The 18,823-nt window shown below is 48.3% G+C and overlaps 1 protein-coding gene, 1 non-coding gene and 1 pseudogene across 2 annotated transcripts; 2 read left to right on the top strand and 1 right to left on the bottom strand.

Moving 5' to 3' along the window:
• Nucleotides 1-762: 762 nt before the first annotated feature.
• Nucleotides 763-11,029, top strand: LOC137142622 (mas-related G-protein coupled receptor member H-like; annotated as a pseudogene).
• On the top strand, nucleotides 10,090-10,162 carry TRNAK-UUU (transfer RNA lysine (anticodon UUU)). Its single transcript has one exon. It is a non-coding gene; the product is annotated as a tRNA-Lys (tRNA).
• A 6,119-nt stretch (nucleotides 11,030-17,148) lies between the features above and the next one.
• LOC137142601 (mas-related G-protein coupled receptor member H-like) lies at nucleotides 17,149-18,147 on the bottom strand. Its single transcript, XM_067532003.1, has one exon. The coding sequence runs from the start codon at nucleotides 18,115-18,117 to the stop codon at nucleotides 17,149-17,151; it is 969 nt and encodes a 322-aa protein (XP_067388104.1). The 5' UTR covers nucleotides 18,118-18,147.
• Between the last annotated feature and the right edge of the window lie 676 nt (nucleotides 18,148-18,823).

Genomic DNA, 18,823 nt, shown 5'->3' on the forward strand with positions numbered 1-18,823 from the left:
CGGCGATCGCTGTGTCCTGCCCTGCCCCGTGCGGAGAACACATTTTTCTGGCAGGCACATGATGTCAGATGCTGCACAGGGACTGGCAGGGGAATTCTCTGCTTCCGGGTAACAGATTATTCCTGGAAAACTGTCCTGTGATGATCGTATGAGGAGAATCACAATTAGTGACAGTGTGACACTGGGATTCTGAAGTGAGTCCGTTCCAGTCCGGCTCCAGTAAACGCTCGGTTCAGACCTTGGGGTTTTGGAGGAAGGAAGGTAAGCGACTGCTGGATGGATCCTGTCCTCTTTGCCACAGTTCACCAGACACGTTTCTTCTCTCTTTTGCTCTCCACATCCCCTGCCACATCTGTCCCCAGTTCCGTTCCCTGTCCATACCTGGCCTATAGCCCCTCCCATATCTCTCTCTCTTGGCTGGTCTCCCCCTCCCATCAGTCTTCCTCCACATCTCTGTCTCTCCCTAGCCTCCCCCATGGCCATTATCTCTTTGCACATCTCCCCCCCACTCATTGGGATCTGCAAAGAGGCTGGGGAGGGGCTGAAACGATGAATGAAATACAGCACTACAGATTTCCGAGTCACTGATTCCCCTCCGTCTACTCTCTGCAAACAGATGTATGCGAGAGAAGGAGCGAGTAAGAGACCAGCATCCCACAACAGAGGTTTCATGATGGCTGAGTGGAGCTGAGCACGACGTCCCTGCCCCCAACAGAGTTTGGCCTGGATATTAAAACGAAATATAACATGACTGCATGGCCAATGTATGATGCACCTCCCACCACCGTCTACAGCGTCATTCTGCTCATCTGCCTGTTTGGGCTGGTCAGTAATGGGATCGTCCTCTGGCTCCTCGGCTTCTGCATTAAGAGGCACCTGTTCACCCTCTACATCCTCAACCTGGTTGTCACCGAGGCTTGCTTCCTCCTCTGCTCAGATTCTAATCTCGTAATTTCTATGGTAGAATATTTATTTTGTTGGAATGCCAGTTTTATTTCCTTGACCTTTCTACTTTGTGTGCTTGTTCCCTTCTCATACAGCACCAGCCTCTATCTCCTGACAGCCATCAGCACTGAGAGGTGTCTGTCCATCCTCTACCCCATCTGGTACCGATGCTGTCGGCCAAGACGCTTGTTCGCCATAATATGTGCCTTATTCTGGGCTCTCTCCATGCTGCTCTCTGAATCAGTGGCTTTTTTCTGTGATTATTTTGTAAATGAAATCTGTGTCATAGCCCACATAGCCATTGGCGTTGTGAATTTCCTGCTATTTGCTCCCCTCGTGGTTCTGTCCAGTCTAACCCTGTTCCTCAATGTCCGATGTAGCCCAGTGATATCAGCCAGAGCAGCTCTATGCTGTTATCCTGCTCACTGGCCTCTTCTTCCTCCTTTGTGCTGTCCCCCTCAGTGTCCACATTTTTCTCTTTTCATGTAACGTGTGCAATATCTTACATGCTGGCCTCTGCAAATAGCAGCATGAACTCGGTTATTTACTTCCGAGTTAGGACTCAGAGGCTACGGGAAGCTACGATTCAGGGGATCTGATGGTCCAGATGGTCGTTGAAGAGAAGGCAGATCCCAGAGAGGCTGGAGAGACCAGCAAAGCAGCCCCAAAGGAGACGGCCACTTAAATCCATATAGCATCCAACCTGGGAGACCCTGTTCTGGGGCTGGAGATTTCCTTAGATCACAGAATCAAAGAACTCAAAGATGGAAAGGACCCTGTAGGCCACTCACTAATTGTGCACAACCCTGACCATGCCCCTTCCCTAGAGCGGATCCCCAGGGCTCTGTGCCGTTGTAAGGAACACAAATGGCTCACATGACGCCTGCTCCTGCTCCATTTGCAAAGAGTGGGAACAGTCCTATTGACTTCAATGGGAGCAGGAATGGGTCTATAATGGTCTCATTCACTTTGCTTTGGAAATGCCACGGACAAGTAATTAGAGTTATGGAGGCAAGTTTCTCTGGTGTCACATGGTGAGTGTTACTTGTCTACCGTAAAGAAATGCTTTCCAGCACTCCTTGCAGCCTCGAGACTTTTCCACCGCGTAAAAATACAGTGGCTAAGAGAAACGGTGGTGGTGGAAATAATAGTACCAGTAATGCAGGAATGTCCCTGTGTAAATTATTCCATAGCCAGCTCCCCTGCATGGAGGCACTTGCATGGAATGAAGGGATCGCTCCAGGCAGCACTTGATTCTCACTGGTCCCAGATGATATATGAACCAGTCACCACTGGCCCAATGGACACAATGCAAAATTACTATCCAGTCAGCAATATATTTAAACTTCAACAACTAATAATACCTGGCTTCTGTGCTCACCATGGTAAGTGCCTGGGATTGATCTGTCTAAATACTGTTCCTCATCCTTGGGTTGCCACATGTCCTGATTTGGGGGAATCTTATGTGTGATGATCAACTTTATCATGCTACAAACTCCATTTTGATTGTAAGGCTGGTTTTTGTCACCCTGTTGTCTTTTTACCTCCAACTAGGTCTTAAATTCCAAGGGCTTGTGCCACTGTGGAAGGTTGTTAAACTTCGATGATTGTCCATTCAAACGGAGTACCTTTGGACAAAGAGATGGCTGCTTTCCTGGGCCAACTTGTTTTTCAAGTCTGAACTCTGCAAGAGGTAGGTAACTAAGCAATAGATTACCTGTTGGGGGACTTTGATCACCTGGCAAAGGGGACAGGAGGTTAGAAAAGAGTAGGTGTTTCACTGGACATTTGAGAGAGAGTAGAAAACACTGAGTGAAGAGGACAAAGAGAGACTCCATGATTTGCATGAGAAGCCATGTGCTGTGGGGAGCAGAAGGGGGGAATCCTGGGCACCTTAAAGGATTTTGATCTAAGCCCAGAGAATGCTCCAGAGCAGTGAGGAAACGAACACAGGAAATGCACACAGATGTGTTATTGTTTTGTCTCGATCTGTATATGTCTCGTGTTAGCTAAAGTAAAGAGCAATTGGTTTTCTGAACCCTTTGCAAAGCCCATGTGTCTGTGCGCTTCGCTCTTCCGTGTCCCGGAAGGGGTGAACTGGAAAGCCAGTAGATTGGAGCTCTTGGAAAGGGTCTGACTGAGCTACTGGAGGTCAGCACTGGTCCTGTGGGCACAGGCAACTGAGCCATGAGGTCCCATTTCAGGGAAGGAGTAAAAGACAGGGAGTCTGCAGTACTGCCAACCTCAATGATCAAAAATCACGAGATTTCCCAAAACAAACCAGGAGATTTTTTAAAAGAAAGATAACTGTGATTTTTAGTCTGTCTTTTGAGTGTTGAATTCCCCTGTCCATCCCCGGTGTGTGTGAGAGAGAATCAGCATTGCCCACTCTCCCAAATTTATGGGGAAAGGGAATTATGGAAGCTGCTCCAGGAGCTGGCACCCCACATCTAGCCATCCCCTGGCCAGCTATCACGTCTGCCTCCACCAAACCTTATCCCATCAGTTCAGCCCCCTTCAGCCCCGACCCATCAGTTCACCCCCATCTCCCTCAGTGCAGCTTGCCACAGCCATAATTCAGCCCCTGCAGCCTCACCTCTGCTTCTCCTGGCCTCCATCAACACCTGACACCATGGGAGGTGCTGCCGGTTGGACCAGAGGATCCACTGACTCCCTGGCGGGGCCCCTGAAGAAAGCCGTTCCTGTATACAGCCTTCTGAGTGACTGCTTAGCTCTCCAGGCTTAGTGACTATGATATATTGTAGTTAATTTTAGGCTTTGTATCTAACTAATATATTTATAGAAAACCTTGCACATTAAACCTTATTAATCTGCAAATCAGGCGTGTTGTGTCTCACTGGTTACCACTCTGATCACTAAGTGTCCAGAATCAGCACTCTATCCCTTACCGTACTACAAACGTGGCATCTATCATCCTTTCCCATAGCCAAAAAGAACAAGAAAACCCCCCGCCCTCTTCTAAAACAATGTCGAGCTAAACCTCTCTGGCCACATACTCCGAGCTCCCGAGCAGCCTCCCATAGGCCTTTGTGTTGGGTGGTGAAATAGGCCTGTCTTTGCTGGGAGGATCCTAGTGTTTCACCTTCTGCAAAATTTACCTGTGTTCATTCCCTGTCCCTGTTGCCAACAAGCTTCTAATCTGCAGCATTCCCTTCCCTGGATGCACACATGCCATTGTAACACGAGGGCCTGTAACAGAATCTCTGTCTGACGTAGAGGCTTCTCAGCTCCTTCTGCCTCTCCTCCAGCTCTCAGTTTAAACATGCCTCCAGTGGCTTATTTATTTGTCTTGTAGCCACCTGGTTCCGTTTTGATTCAGGTGGAGTCTGCCAGCAAAAATGTTCCCCGCTGTCTAACAAACTTAAACTTTTCATCCTGGTGCCATCTTTTCAACCACGCATGGAGACCCTGATGTTCCCCTTGCCTAGCTGGACTTGCCTGTGGAACCGGAAGCATTTCAGGGAGCGCTACTGTTGCAACCCTGGCCCTTTGACCTAGCAGTCTACTTTTAGCTTTCAGGCTCTCTCCCCTCAGTGGTACCAACATGCGGAGACCCCCTCGGTGCGACGGAGGCTGGTTCTGGCGGGAGTCACCAAGATCGGACACCTCCTGGACTACGCCCGGGGGGACTGGGTGGATCCCCACGCGCTGGCTCGGCGCATGGGGCTCTCCACCCTTTGTACCCCCCAGTGCGTACTCCAGGAGGTGAGGGCAGCCTTGCCCCCCGCTGCTCACGCCTACCTCGTGCGGGTTCTGGGAGAGGGTACTCCCTGCCCACCCCTCAGCCCCGGCCCTCCGGCACTCTCCATCGGGCCCCGGCCCCGCGAGCCCGCTCGGCCCCCCCCCCCCCCACGCACCAAGCCAGCTGCACGATTTGCAGCCGGTCCCCTTTCGAACCGCTCCGAGAGACCACCTTTACACACTCGTGCTCCACACCCTTCACTTCCCTGCCCTCGCGTCCCCCCCAACACCAAATGGCAGGACCTGCTGCCACCTCTAGAGGGCGGGGACCCCTGGCGGGCCAGCCTATATTCCACCTTGACCCCACGGCCCACCGGGGACATTAGTTGGCGGCTCCTGCAAGGAGCCGTGAGCACGGGCGTGTTCTTGGGGCGGTTCACCCCCCGTCCCGACACCTGCCCCTTTTGCGGCATGAGGGAGACCCTGGCGCATGCGTACCTGGATTGCGCCAGGCTGCAGCCCCTCTTCCAGCTCCTCCAGAACCTCCTGCTGAGGTTCTGGCTGCACTTTTCCCCGCACTTGTTTATTTACGCACACCCCATCCGTGGCCCCACAAAGTCGCGGGACCTCCTCGTCAACCTCCTCCTGGCCCTGGTGAAAGTCGCCATCTTCAATACCAGGGAGGGGAGGTTGGCTGGGGAGGCGTCCTGCGACTGTGGGGCCTATTTCCGTTCCCTTCTCCGTTCACGTATCCGGGCAGAGTTCTTCTGGACAGCGTCCACCGGCTCCATGGACATCTTCCAGGAGCAGTGGGCGCTGTCTGGGGTTCTCTGCTTGGTGTCCCCTTCCGGTTCCCTTCTTTTATACCTTTGACCCTCACGCCCTTTCCTGTTTTTTACATTTGTTGTCCCAAGTAATTAGTTGCTCTCTAGGTCCGGTGGCTCCTCCCCTTGGGCTGGGGGAGGGGCCTTGAGCGGTGGGCGAACTCACGCCCGCCCACCCACCCTATTTTGCAAATTGAAACATGGACCACAATGGCAAGCGCCTCCCCAGGGCTCATCACAAGGTCTGTCTAGGTTTCCACCACACTGACACCTGGCAAGCAAGTCACCAAGCAGTTTACATTGTCACCACACACCCTTGGTCTCCCTGCATCCCTGATGATCAAATCCCCTGTCTCCACAACTACCTTCACCTCCCTCCTGTAATCCACTGGGCATGGGGAGGAGGAGAGAGAGGGGAGAAAGATAAGGAGATGCAGACCAAAGGGGCAGTCATATTTAAACACTGGTACTTCAAAGAGGAACTGCTGGTTCTACTGGAGTGGAGCTCAACCTGAGTTCCTTTACAAAACAGCCACTACACACTGCAACCTGCTGATGGAGGATGGCCCCTCAGGACTCCATTTAGAGGTGATCCTTGCAGCTGTGGTAGGCAGGATCTCTGTAAGTTACAGCCAAGAAGAAAAAGATGGAGCTCAGAGAGGTATGGACAGAGCTGAAGGGGTATGAGGGACAGAGCAGGAAATACCTGTCCTCACAGCTTTCCCTTGGGCTGCTAAAGAGTCATGAAGCCTTGCAGTGAGTTGTTGCTCCAGGCAGCAAAACTCAGTATTGCAAAACTACTTATAGGGCACTTACCTGAATGGCCAAGTGGTTAATGCATTGGACTTAAGATCCACGTAGAAATGTTTTCTCCCCAAAACTCAACATCTTCATTTAACAATAGGGATAAAACCCATTTTCTTTCCAAAGTTCTTCACATAGTGAATCAAGACTTAATCCACTTGATGTTCAGTCATTGTGTTGAACAACGCTAATAAAAGCGATTAACTTAGGCCCTGCCTAACTCACTTGGTCTGGTTTAGTTTTTTCTACAGCCTCTGTCATAATAGTTCCCTGGAATTCCTTGCTCTGGATTGGACGGGACTCGTATGTGGGGGATGTGTTTGTAGCACTGCTAAGGGAGCTACTTCTCACCCCCACTCCCCTGAATTCCTCTCCAGGAGTGAGGCTAAGGGACAACAATAGATAGATTGAATGCTGGTGCACTGCCGCTTCCTATTGCAGAGCTGCTCACATGGAGCGCACCCAAAATCCCACATCATAAGATGCCTGGTGTCTGGATGAAGCCTGTATTACAGAAAAAAGAGAGAGCTGATTCCATTGGTCCTGAGAGGCTCAGATGGTCCCTCTTGATGTGGAATAGGGATAATTTTTTAATTCAGATGCTGTGTGCTTCTAAAGTCTTAAAAAAGTCTAAATATAGAACATCTATGCAGTCATCTTTTGTGACTAGGTGCCTGGGATGGACCGAAAGCCACACTCAGGGCAGACTGCAAGAAATAGGGCAGACAATCCCTAAAACTGGTGGTTTATTCTATAATTAGATTCACCAAGCCAGTAACAAAAGAGCTTTTGCAGCACCACACTGGTTAACCAGAAGCCAAACACAGTCCTCTTTAGGCACTCCAGCCTTTGGCTCCCTTCCGGGCAACCCAATCTAATATAGTGAGAGGTTATTGAAAACCCATTTCACCATATGTAAGGTTCTTGCTAATCTCAAAGGCTCAGACATTTTTCTTCAGGTCAATACGAATCTCAGATTTAGCCAAATATCACACATTCAGCCAATCCTTAGTCAATTAACTAAAGATTTATTAACAAAAGAAAAGAAAGTTATTAATGGATCATATACACACACAAATGACTAACATCCTTGTGAGCAAGGACTGAGTGGCCCTCCCCTGCTCTACAGCTGAAGGGGGGCACTTTATTTGCCTGGGCTCGGTATTTGCAGGAGTATAGCTAGCTTCTCAGCATGATGGAAAATAAAATGTTGTTTTCCTGTTGTATGAACAAATGGCAGCAGAACTGTCTTTAGCCTGTTCCGGTGAAAAATTCACTCTCATCTAAACAGAGCTCAACAAAGGTGGCGAACGAACTCCAGAGAGCTGTAAGAGGAAGGGAGTTGAGGGGGTCTCCTTCTGACATTGCACCAGTCCTGACAAAGGGCTATTCTCGGTCACAGATTGACGACTATCTCCTCCCATTGTTAAAAGGTAGAATTCTTTATTCCTTTTGGAGTCTTTTGTTTTGTTAAAAGCAGGGACATTGTCCTGTGTCAGTAGAAAGCTTTCCCATGAATGAAAGCTGACGGCTGAAACTCACTAAGAGCTGGAATCACTAAAGGAACTGGGAAACCTCAAAGAAACAGGGAAACCAAAAAGGAGGCTGCCCACCAGCAGAGGGGACTCAGCGAGGCCTGGAGGCGGTGGGAGCCAAAAGGTGGCAGAGCCAGCAGCAGAGTGGGGGCTGCAGGCAGCAGGCACAGGAGCGGGGACTTGGGGAGCCCCACAACCAACTGGTGGACAGTGAATCTACGACAGTCAGTAGAGCAGGGGAAGCAAGCAGGGGGAGGCAAGGGACACGCCCCACGTACTCTGTGCTGGAGTGGGTTTGGCTTATTGTGTTCAGGAATTCTGTTTGCACGGTTTTCCCAAACCAGTGTTAAGTTACTTCCTTCCTTTTATTAAAATATTTACTTTCTACACTCAGACTCGGAGCTTGCGCAAGAGGAAGTATTGCCTTTTGGGGGTGCCCCGGGGATAGTGTGTAATTTCCCAGGTGGCTGGGTGGGGGTCCAAGCCGGTTTGGTGTTGTATCAGCGATAGGAACCTCTAGATATAGAACCCGGCCCTTTGCTGCTGCCGGCTCTGTCTGGCAAAGGGGCTACATCCTTATATCAGGTTTTCAGCAGCAATGGAATAGACTGCTGGCTTGTAAAGTCATTCTGGTAACTTACAGAAGCTTGGAAGGCCCTCAGCCCATAGTTCAAGATGCTCCTTTTAGTTGTAAATCCACAGTCCTGAGAAAAAGAACAGGAAAAGAGGCAAAATGGAGATGTTCCAACTGCAATTTATATCCTCTGCCATGCGAATGGAAATTTACTGGCTCAAAAGTTACTGGCCCAAGATGGAATGCAAGGTCACATGTCCTTATAGGATTTGCTGAATCCCAAGGGGTGGCCATTGGGTTCTCGCTGTCTGAGGCATCCTCAAGAAGAGCTATCTGGTTGGGATGAGTTTCTTCAATGGCCCTTTGTGAGCGTGGAGTGTCCTTGATGGGCCAGCAATACAGAGCTGTCTAGTCCTGATGTAAATTCTCTCTGGGGAGGTGTCACCCAGGAATACGACACAGGTTTGAGATACAAGAACATAGCCAATATTCACAGTTTTAGATACAAAGATAATACAGGCATGTAAAAGGATAATCATATTTGACAGATTGTAACTTTTTCAGCTCTCTGGAGCCGCTGCCTCCTCTCTGCTGGAATCTTTCCCCGACGTGTAGCTACACACCGCAGCGTGGACCCAACCTCCTATTCCCTGTGGTGTAGAACAACACGCACACCACACGCCACCACCAGTGTTGAACTGTTTAAGGAATAGCAAGAGTTTATTAAATCCAACCTATCCAGCACTGCAGTTTTCAGGGTCTGAGTTCATTTTGCTGGGGCAGACGGTGTAACCCTTCGCAGCTGAATGTCACCCCATCCCCAAGGCGTCTGCAGTGTGACAGAGACAAGGTGGGTGTAGTAATATATCTTTTATTGGAGCAACTTCTATTGGCAAAAGAGACAAGTTTTTCCATTTACACAGAGCTCTGCTTCAGGTCCCTTCTCTCTGGGGCTTCAGGTCACAGGGTTTACAACAGGTATTTAACCTCTTGGGGTCAGCTATACTGAATACGAGAAGGAGTGTCTCTGAAGGTGGAAAAGAATTGCATGAGATTCTATTGTCTGAGGACTAGCGGGCACTCGGACATTACAGATTGCGTCACGCTGCAGATGTGCTCAGGGCTGGTGATGTACATCTGCAATGAGATGCATATGGAGCCAGTTTGATGGTGTGACACCACCACCTTCTGCCCTGGGAAAACAAAATCAGCCCCTGAAAACGGCAATGTTGGATTTACTGGATTTTACGAAGACTGTCACTAAAATGACACATGGCTGGTTCCACTGAGGCATGAACCCAGGGCTCTCTACGTGTAATGTAAGTGTGATAACCACTACACCATAGGACGTTGCCCTAGAGGATTAGCCCTTCTCTTTCCTCTCCACCTTGAAATCGCAGCGACACCTGAGCATCAGTACAGCAAAGTGGAAAGAAGTGAAGGAGGAAGGAGCCCTGAAAGGGGGCTTGTAGCTTTGTTCATACACTCTGATGTTCTCAGAAGATTAATATCTAGAGCACGACCTGTCACATGTCTGTAAACGTCATTTCACCTGAGGAAAGCTGTTCAGGTAGGGGTAAATTGTGTGTTCTGCAAAAAACCTCATGTCTGGGAACCACCTTCTCTTCCATGGGGTTGATTTTCTATACTGCAGGTCACTGACCCTAGGTGACACAATATGCACAGTGAAAAGAGCTTTGTGAGAGCCTGGATAGTTCAGTTGGTAGAGCATCAGCCTTTTAATCTGAGAGTCCAGGGTTCAAGTCCCTGTCCAGGTGAAAGTGCCCTTTAGTCAAAGCCATTGATTTTCCAGAACCCCAGAGGTTTAGCCCTAATGTACACTTCAACCAACCCCCACAAAGGTGAAGGAAAGTGTGATAAGGTCCCCCCAAGAAAGGAAGAGGAAAAAAAAAAAAAAAGGAGCCATGGGCCGGGTACAAAATCCTGATGGGGCAAAGAGCAACTTCCTCCACTGTATGCTTCCATCCTGTATGGATTTGGGAGAGATTGAATGGAAAGGTATGGGGGAAGGAGCTCAGAGAAAGGGGAGGGGATACAGAAAGACCTTAGGAATTGTGAATTGCTTTCTTCTGTCACCTCCATCTTCTTGTGTCCTTCCACCACAATCATATTTTTCTCCCCCCAGTATCTTCCATGGCAGATCAAAAGTCAGTGTGCGGAAGTGAGGACTGATAAAAGAATTCATTTAGCTCCTCAGTAATATCCTTATCTTCTTTAATTGCTTCCATTATCCCCTCGTGAACCTTGGATCCATCGATTTTTTTCACAGCCTTCTTGATCTATTTCAAGAATCTCTTGTTTGGTTTTACATCTTCAGCTATTTACCTCTCAATTCCTGCTGTCACGTATGTGCCAATCAAATGGAGTCACTGGGGTCAGATGTCTACATATGGCATATACGGCTTCTGAGAGGTCCAAATATAGTATGTATGGCTTTTTCTTAGTAGCTTCCATGCCCTCCTCACCTGGGGCAGCTGAAATAGTTCGTTTGGGAAAGCATTAGACTGAAGATCTAAAAAGTGTTGGTTTCTGCAGATCATATGTTGCTATCAGATAATTTCGGTTGCTAGGGATTCTTTTCTTTCTTTCTTTCTTTCTTTCTTTTTGAAGAGAAGAACAGTTGATGGTTCCAATTCTTGTCACTTTTGCCACTCTCCCAATTTGGTTATGATTCCTGTCATACTTGGAGGGTTTTCTAATTAACAGGAGTGTTGTATGTAAAACACGGGGCTGTAACTGTCCTGCTCTACTCAGCACCGGCAAGGCCTCCACTGGAGTATTGTATGACTCTGTCCAGTTTTGGGTATTGTACATTAGGAAAGCTGTGAACAAATTGGAGACAGTCCAGAGGAGAGCAACAAAAGTGAGAGGTTTGGGAAACATGACCTAAGAGGAAAGGTTCAAAGAATGGCGCGTCTAGTTTAAAAAAAGAGAAGGCTGTAGAGGAACGCAATAGTCTTCAAATGCATTGAGGGCTGGAACCGTTAACAACTATCTTTGAGAACTCATGGAATATGGGAGAGACCCCAGAAGTCTGGAGAAGAGCAAATTTAGCACGAGTATCTTCAAGGAAGGGCTTGAGGAGCTGAAGCTGAGTAAGCAAGTATTGTAATTTCCACTGGGGCGCCATCAAGGTGTGAGCTATTGGGGTCTGGGCTGCATTATAGGGAGCTGTGCACCCAGATGGAGGGAGGTGGCTAAGATGGGTTGCATTTCTGGGTTTGTTTGCTCGGTCGCTAAGAGCTCCTGCATGGGATGGGGGAGACAAATGCAGCACGAGGGGAAGGAGATAAAAGCATGAGAGAGACAGCCTGTACCGCTGGGGGCTGTGCCAGAACCCCATCCCCTGTACATCAGGAGCAGAGGCAGCTGTGTAATACACGCTGACTGGTGAGTTACTCCCACGCTAGGTGCGTACTTCTCTGCCCCAGAGAGACTCCTAGCTTGGGGATGAAGGGAGAAACTAATTCACAGGGATTTCTGTGGTTTTTTTCTTTGGTGGACATTTCTCTTCTAAATGTTGCACCCCCTGATGGGTCCTGCCCTGTGAAGTACTCACGTCCCAACCCCCGACGCCCTGCCTCCATAGACTCAGAAGCTCAGGGGTCTTCTTGTGAAGCACCAACCAAAGCTCTGACAAGAGGTGGTTCCATACTGCAGTTGTTACGGCTCCTTTCCAGCCTGATGGTGTTAGCTTCCAGCATCAGCAGGACCAGCTGCTACGCAGTGACCATGGAGGTTGGATTTTGCAAAGTGAAGCTGGCAGTTTTCAGGGGCTGCTTTTGTTTTGCTGGAGGAAACCGTGTCTGTGTGTGACAGTCGCCTCCCCACCCTGAGAGCCAGCTCTATGGGCTGTATTTGAAATCAGCTCCTCCAGGGTGGAGAGAGCGTCCCACAAATACCGAGACTGCTCCAGCAAAACACAAGTGACCCCTGGAAATCACTGTATGGAGTTTGATATTAAAAATTGTCCCTTCAGCACAGATCTGCTGGGGCGCAAAGCCAAGACCGTCTGAGCACATAGCAGACATAGTAACTACCACACTACAGAACCACACTTTGCAAGCCAGCCCTTTCGCATCTTATAAAGACATGCATCTGGAAGAGCGGGAAGAAGTGAGCCCCTCACAGAGGGGCTGGATGAGGAGAAAGGGTGAGGATTGGGGAGTTTCCTTCTCATTTTCTCTGATTTTTTTATAAATCCCCTTCCTGCAGCCTGCCTGCAAGATGGAACCACATTTTTTGTTCCTTTCTCCAGGCAGCAGAAGGCAGAGCTCACAGGGCCCCTCCACACAGGCCACGGGACTCAAAGCTCTGAGCCCTCACCATTCCCGCTCCTGCACTGACACATGGCTCAGGCAGAACTGGCTGGTAAATATATTTTCATTTCCATTATATTTTTGGAAACTCTTTCCTCATTTCTTTTTCCACCCAATATTTTCAGACTGTTTTGGGTTGTCATTGAAAAATGACTTTTATTTCGATGACGAAATCCCCAGGAGGTGGAAAAGTGGTAATTTCTTTCCCAAAATTTCCTTTCCATCCAAAAACAGTTGGTGTGACTTCCTAAGGGCTCATCCATGAAAAATAAAGGCTCTTGCTCTGTTTTAATCACTTCCTGATTTTTATTTTTCACCCTCCTGTTGCCCCTTTACTGACTAAAAGATGTAGCCAGTTGTCTGACTACTCGCAGTTTCTCTTAAAATGTTCAAGAGACCAAATAATTGAATTTAGCCAGATTTGTTGTTTAAAGACAAAACAAGTGGATACACTACGAAAAGTAGACATGTGAACCTCTGGGAAGTTTTGGCTGAATGTTCACCTTACTCAGGTGCGCTTCAAAGAAATGCATTCCAGCTAGCAATACTTATCGGATGATTTTACAAGTTACAAAACTTTCTAAAATACAGCCCCCCAGTTTCTCCCCATTCATTGACTTGTTTTGTAACTTCTTTCTCTTTGTTTTAGATATTAGAATTCCAGGTACTGGGACATAAAGCTACTTCAGCTTTGCAAAGTGCTGGGGAATACTTGACATGGGTGACAGAATTGTGGGGTGAGCATAATACAGTCGGTTAACAAAACTTTCCAACACTGACGTGATTGTGTTTGTGCGTATTATAGTAATACCATGCACATAATACTTATTAATGTGGTGTATGCTGCACTTAACATAGATGTATTGGCTAATACCATCCTGGACTGAGAAGGTCTCTGAGCCACATGCCATCAGCAGAGCATGACAGCTGGGCTCTAAAGAACAGGGTGTAGAGATTAATGAAGAAGTGTGAGAGGAACAGCACAAAAACACTGCGCTCGGTGAGCATTCGACTGAAGATCTAAAGCTGCCTGGTTCAATGGGGGTTTTGGTAGAACTTTTAGTTGCTTGGGATTCTTTTTGCTTTTTGCAAACAAAGAGAAGAGCAGACAGTGGCACCACACAATGCCAACACTGGTGACTCTCCCAGTGCTACTTGGAATCTTGGGATATCTGTGTCTTTTCTAAGTTCTAGCTTCTGGAATCATGTGACTGTGTGAGAATCACTTTAAAATAATAAATAAATAAATATACAGGAAAAGTATGAGTTTGTAGCTCTGGGGCGTGTGGAGATGGGTCATGTATCCTGGCCTAAGTGCACTCTGAGGGTGCAAGAGCCAGAAAGCAAAGAACCCAACATTTGGAATAGGTAAAAATCACAGCACTTCTAAACCAGTGTCCTGATTTTTGACAGACTGAGTTTGGTGACACTACTCTGTCTTTAAACAAAGCAACAGACACTCAGCTTTAACCCTCCCATGTGTGCACACCCACACACACACACAGCTCACCTGGCCTGGGCTGCAGTGGATCAAGTAGAGTTGGCTCTATCATCCAGTCCTACACACACACCAGGTGCCTCCCTTTGTCTGCATTTCATGCACGGTGTGCTGGGCAATACCAGGTGAGGACGCCACATTTCTACAACTAAATGGGCTCTTGAGGAACTATTTGCAGACGTGCTGCACCTGCACCTAATAGTCCAGCCATGTAACACAGATGCTATCCCATGCGCCTCCTTCTTGGTGTCGCCTCCAAATGCTTCCTTCCTGCAATTTGTGCTCCTCCCTGCAAGTTCCATGCACGTTGCTACAGTCTGACCTCTGAATACAGCCCTGGGATCTTAGGGAGGTGAGATGTTTGGGCCTTCTCAGAGACCCAGTTGAATTTCTCTTAAAAGCTTTTCCTCTCCCTCTGTGAATGTCTCATTCCTCAGCTGGATTTCACATCACCTCTACTGCATATAAGCTCAAAGCACTCTGCAGGCCCCAGAATTACTGACCTGGTGCACCTACAGGTAGGGTGACCAGATTGCAAGTGTGAAAAAAGGGCCTTTTTGGGGGGGAAGGGAAGGTGTATAGTTGTGTACGTAAGACAAAGCCCCTAATATCGAGATATCTGGTCACCCAAGGTGCCGGTGCAAGTCTCTGTTTCAATGTAAGAGGCAGGGAACGTGGTCTGTTTCTCACGTATGCTGTATTTTTCACTTTCCTGCACTTGGAAAAGCCGCTCCACTGCCCTTATCAATCTCTCCCTTTGGCTTGTGACCTTTCATGTCTGATAGCACGTGTAACTGCCTTTATCTGTTCAGAATCTGTCACCTTTCAGTTTCGTTGTCGGTCCCCTTCTTTTTGTGTTATGAGACAGAGAACAGAAGCTATGCTAGTCATGTGGCTTATGGTACCCTAGAAAGGCACTCAGCAGATACCACGGTGATGGACGCAGTGTAAGACCCTGACTAGAACAGAATGGTCTGAGACTCAACCTCTTTTCGTGTGTGTGTATCTTTCCCCTACGCTGGGTTTGATTGGCAGAAGTCAAAAAGTGGCAAGCTTAACCTAGAGCGTTATCCCCGTCTGCACAGGACTTGGGGCTCAGGGGTGTGACACCAAAAGATTGGGCTCCTGATCTGACCCATTTTTCAATCAGCTCTGCCTGAGCCGTGTATCTTAACTTCCACCATTTTTTTTTAATTCCTATTTTTTTCCCCAAAAATCTTTTCCCAGAATTTTTTTTCAGATTTCATTGAAAACTGAGATGGGTTCAGTTTTCAGGGTTTGGGGTATATTGAAGGGAATCCACAAAAATATCAAAGGAATGATCCGAAAGCCATCTTTTTCCAAAGGGAAATACATTTCAACAAAGTTTTCCCAAGCTCTGTGGCCAGGCTGCCCCCTCAATGTCCAGCACTGCAGGGCCTGATTTCAGCCACTGGGGCTTAGGGGCAGTGGATATTGTGTCTGGGGATGGCAGGAGAGCACTGTCCAATGGAAAGAACTCCAAGCTCAGAGTGCATCCCCTGACTTACAAAGCCCAGAGCATCACCTGCTGCTCTTCTGTCTTCCTCGATCTCCCAGTGACACCTACTGGCCACTTCTCCATTGCCACACAGTACGACCTGACCAGTGCACAGCTCGCCAGCTGGCAGAGAAATGTTGCTGTACGGAGGCATGGGGAAGCTGTGTGTGTTGTTTGCTAAAGGAGGGGAAGCCTGGGGCAACGGGTTAGTAACAGCATTTCCTGGCCTCAGTTTCCTCACCATGCTGGTGTATTCTTTGGATGAAGGTCAGAGTCACTTAGGGGGGCCTGGTTCCCCAACCCTGCACATAGTTTCTCTTCTGAATCAGATAATCGCTCTCTCTTCTGCAGTCAGTGCCTTCATCTCTGTGTCTGTAAAATGGCCAGTGATGGACCCTCTCTTTCACAACCTCCCTTCGCATTTGCCAGGTGAACCCCTCACAGTCTCATCAGGGGCTCAAAGTCCCTTACCGGGTGATCTATTGCTAAGTTACCTCCCCACCGAATTCATGCTTGAAAAGTGGGCATGCCGTGGTCAGCAGCCATCGCCATGTCCAGGGGTTTTCCATTTGAATGGATGATCATCAAAGTTAGACAACCTTCTGTAGTATCCCTGAGCCATCAACCCTTGGAATTTAGTCCAAGATGGAGCCACAAAGACAGCAGGAAGGCAAATAAAACAGCTTTATTGTCAAAATGAAGTTCACAGCTTGATACAGATACATACAGAGAGTTCATCTCACAACAAATTCATAAACTATAAATACATTCCCCACATTGTCACACATTCCCCAGATCATCAACGCCAGGGTGAATACAGAGGAAGAGGATTTGGAGAGCAATGCCAGGCAGTCACCACGGTCGTTGTGGAGCACAACATTAGTAGATGAGTTGAAGTTTGATTAGTCGATAGTTAGTTTGTATTATTTCCATTGAAATAAAGGCGAATGATTCAAAGAGAAGCTGGGATCAGCGGGAGTCCAGAGCTGCATGGAACGATCCCCTTCCTTCCGTGGGAGTGTCGCTGCACAGGGGAGCTGGCTGTGGAATGATTTTCTCAGGGATATTCCTGCATTAGTGCCACTATCATTCCCCACCACCACCATTTCTCCTGGCCACTGAATTTTTACTCAGCCTATATACAGGGAAAGTGGGGAGGCTATGAAGAGTCCCTGACAATAATTCTGATTCAGTGGCAGTAGGATCGGGCCCCATGTGACCCATTGGTGTTCTTTATAACTGCAGAGAACACTGGGGATCCACTCTAGGGAAGGCCCCAGCTCTGGGTGAGGAGGAATTTAACAAGTGACCTGGAAGGTCTTTTCCATCTCTAAGTTCTTTGATTCTGGGATCTAGTGAAACCTCCATCCCCAGAACCAGGTCTCCCTGGTTGGGTGGTGTAGGAATTTAAGTGGATGTCTCCACTGGGTCTACTCTGGTGGTCTCTCCATCTTCTCTGGGATCTACCTTCTCCTCAAAAACGCTCTGGAGTGCGTCCTTGACAGAGCCTCTGAATCGCCGCTTCCTGTAGCTTCCAACTAGAAAGTAAATGAATGGGTTGATGCTGCTGTTTGCAGAGGACAGCATGTGAAATATCTCACTGGAATCATATATGTTATGAAAAACTAGGAACATCTGGACACTCATAGGAACAGCAAAGAGGAGGAAGAAGAGGACGCTGAGCAGAATAACAATGTAGAGCTTCCCTGGCTGTTGTCGCTGTGAGCTACGTCGGACTTTGATGAACAGGGTCAGATTGGACAGAACCATGATGGGAGTGAATATCAGGACATTCAGAACAAAGACGGGTAGGAGGGATATGCCACAGATTTCATTTTTAAGAATAACACAAAAGAAAGCCACTGGTCCAGCGAGCAGAATGGAGAGAGTCCAGAGCAGGGCGCACACAATGGCAGACAAATGTCTTCGCCGGTGGCATCGGTGCCAGATGGGGTAGATGACGGACAGACACCTCTCAGTGCTGATGGCTGTCAGGAGATAAAGGCTGTTGCTGTACGTCAACACAGACAGGAGGTCAAATAGCAAAAATATGAAAATAAAAGTTTCATCCACACAAAATGAACCTTTCACCATATGAGTTATGATGCAAGTAACCGAACAGAGGAGGAAGCAAGTGTCTGTGGTGCCTAGGTTGAGGATGTAGACAGTAAAGGGGTTTCTCTTAATGTGGAAGCCGAGGAACCAGAGGACGATCCCGTTCCCCACCAGCCCGAACAGGCAGATGAGCAGAATGATGCTGTAGATGGTCACTGGAGGTTCATCGTACGCTAGGCATTCAGTCTCGTTATATTCGGCTTCGTAATCTAGGTTAAACTCTGTTGGGGTCAGGGAGGTTGTGCTCAACTTGGCCATCATGAAACCTCTGCTGCGGGATGCTGGTCTCTCTCTCTCTCCCCCTCTCTCACACACACCTGTGAACACAGAGCAGACAGAGGGGAATCAGTGACTCGGACATCCCCAGTGCTGTGTTTCAGTGATTGTTCTAGCTTCTCACCAGCCTCATGGCAAGGAACAGTCACATCCCAATGAAAGGGAGTGAGAAATCTACAGAGAGATAATGGCTTTGGGTGGTGCTGGGGACAGCGAGAGACCTGGAAGAAGGCTGAGGGGTGGAAAGCATCCTGGACAGACAGCAAGTGACAGAGACAGAATTAAACACAGGGGGTGAACTGGACAGACAGATAGACAAGGAGGGAGGAACGGAAATGGGATGGGATGTTGGCCATGTACTGCCTGGGGATGGAGTAGGGGAAGTGGATAGTGGGAGAGAGAGAGAATAATCATATGTAATTATTGGTGGCAAAGAGCACCAAATCTATGCACCGGTCTCTTACCGTCCTTCCTCCCTGGGGCCTGAACCAAGTGTTTACAGAAGCCAGGCTGGGCTGGATCTACTTCAGAATCTCAGTGTCTCACAATCACTAATTGCAATTTTCCAGATAGTATCATCGTGGAAACATTTTCCAATTAATAATCTGTTATCCAGAGATGGAGTATTTCCCTGCCAGTCCCTGTGGAGGATCTGACACCGAGCGCCTGCCAAGTGTAGGAAGAGAAATGT

Source organism: Emydura macquarii, unplaced genomic scaffold (assembly GCF_026122565.2).
Source record: "Emydura macquarii macquarii isolate MOO-44397 ecotype Brisbane River unplaced genomic scaffold, CSIRO-AGI_Emac_v2 contig_3235, whole genome shotgun sequence".
NCBI lineage: Eukaryota > Metazoa > Chordata > Testudines > Chelidae > Emydura > Emydura macquarii.

Bases quoted from the DNA above. Each gene is read 5' to 3' on its own strand.
- LOC137142601 (XM_067532003.1), bottom strand. From the start codon at position 18,117: ATGATGGCCAAGTTGAGCACAACCTCCCTGACCCCAACAGAGTTTAAC.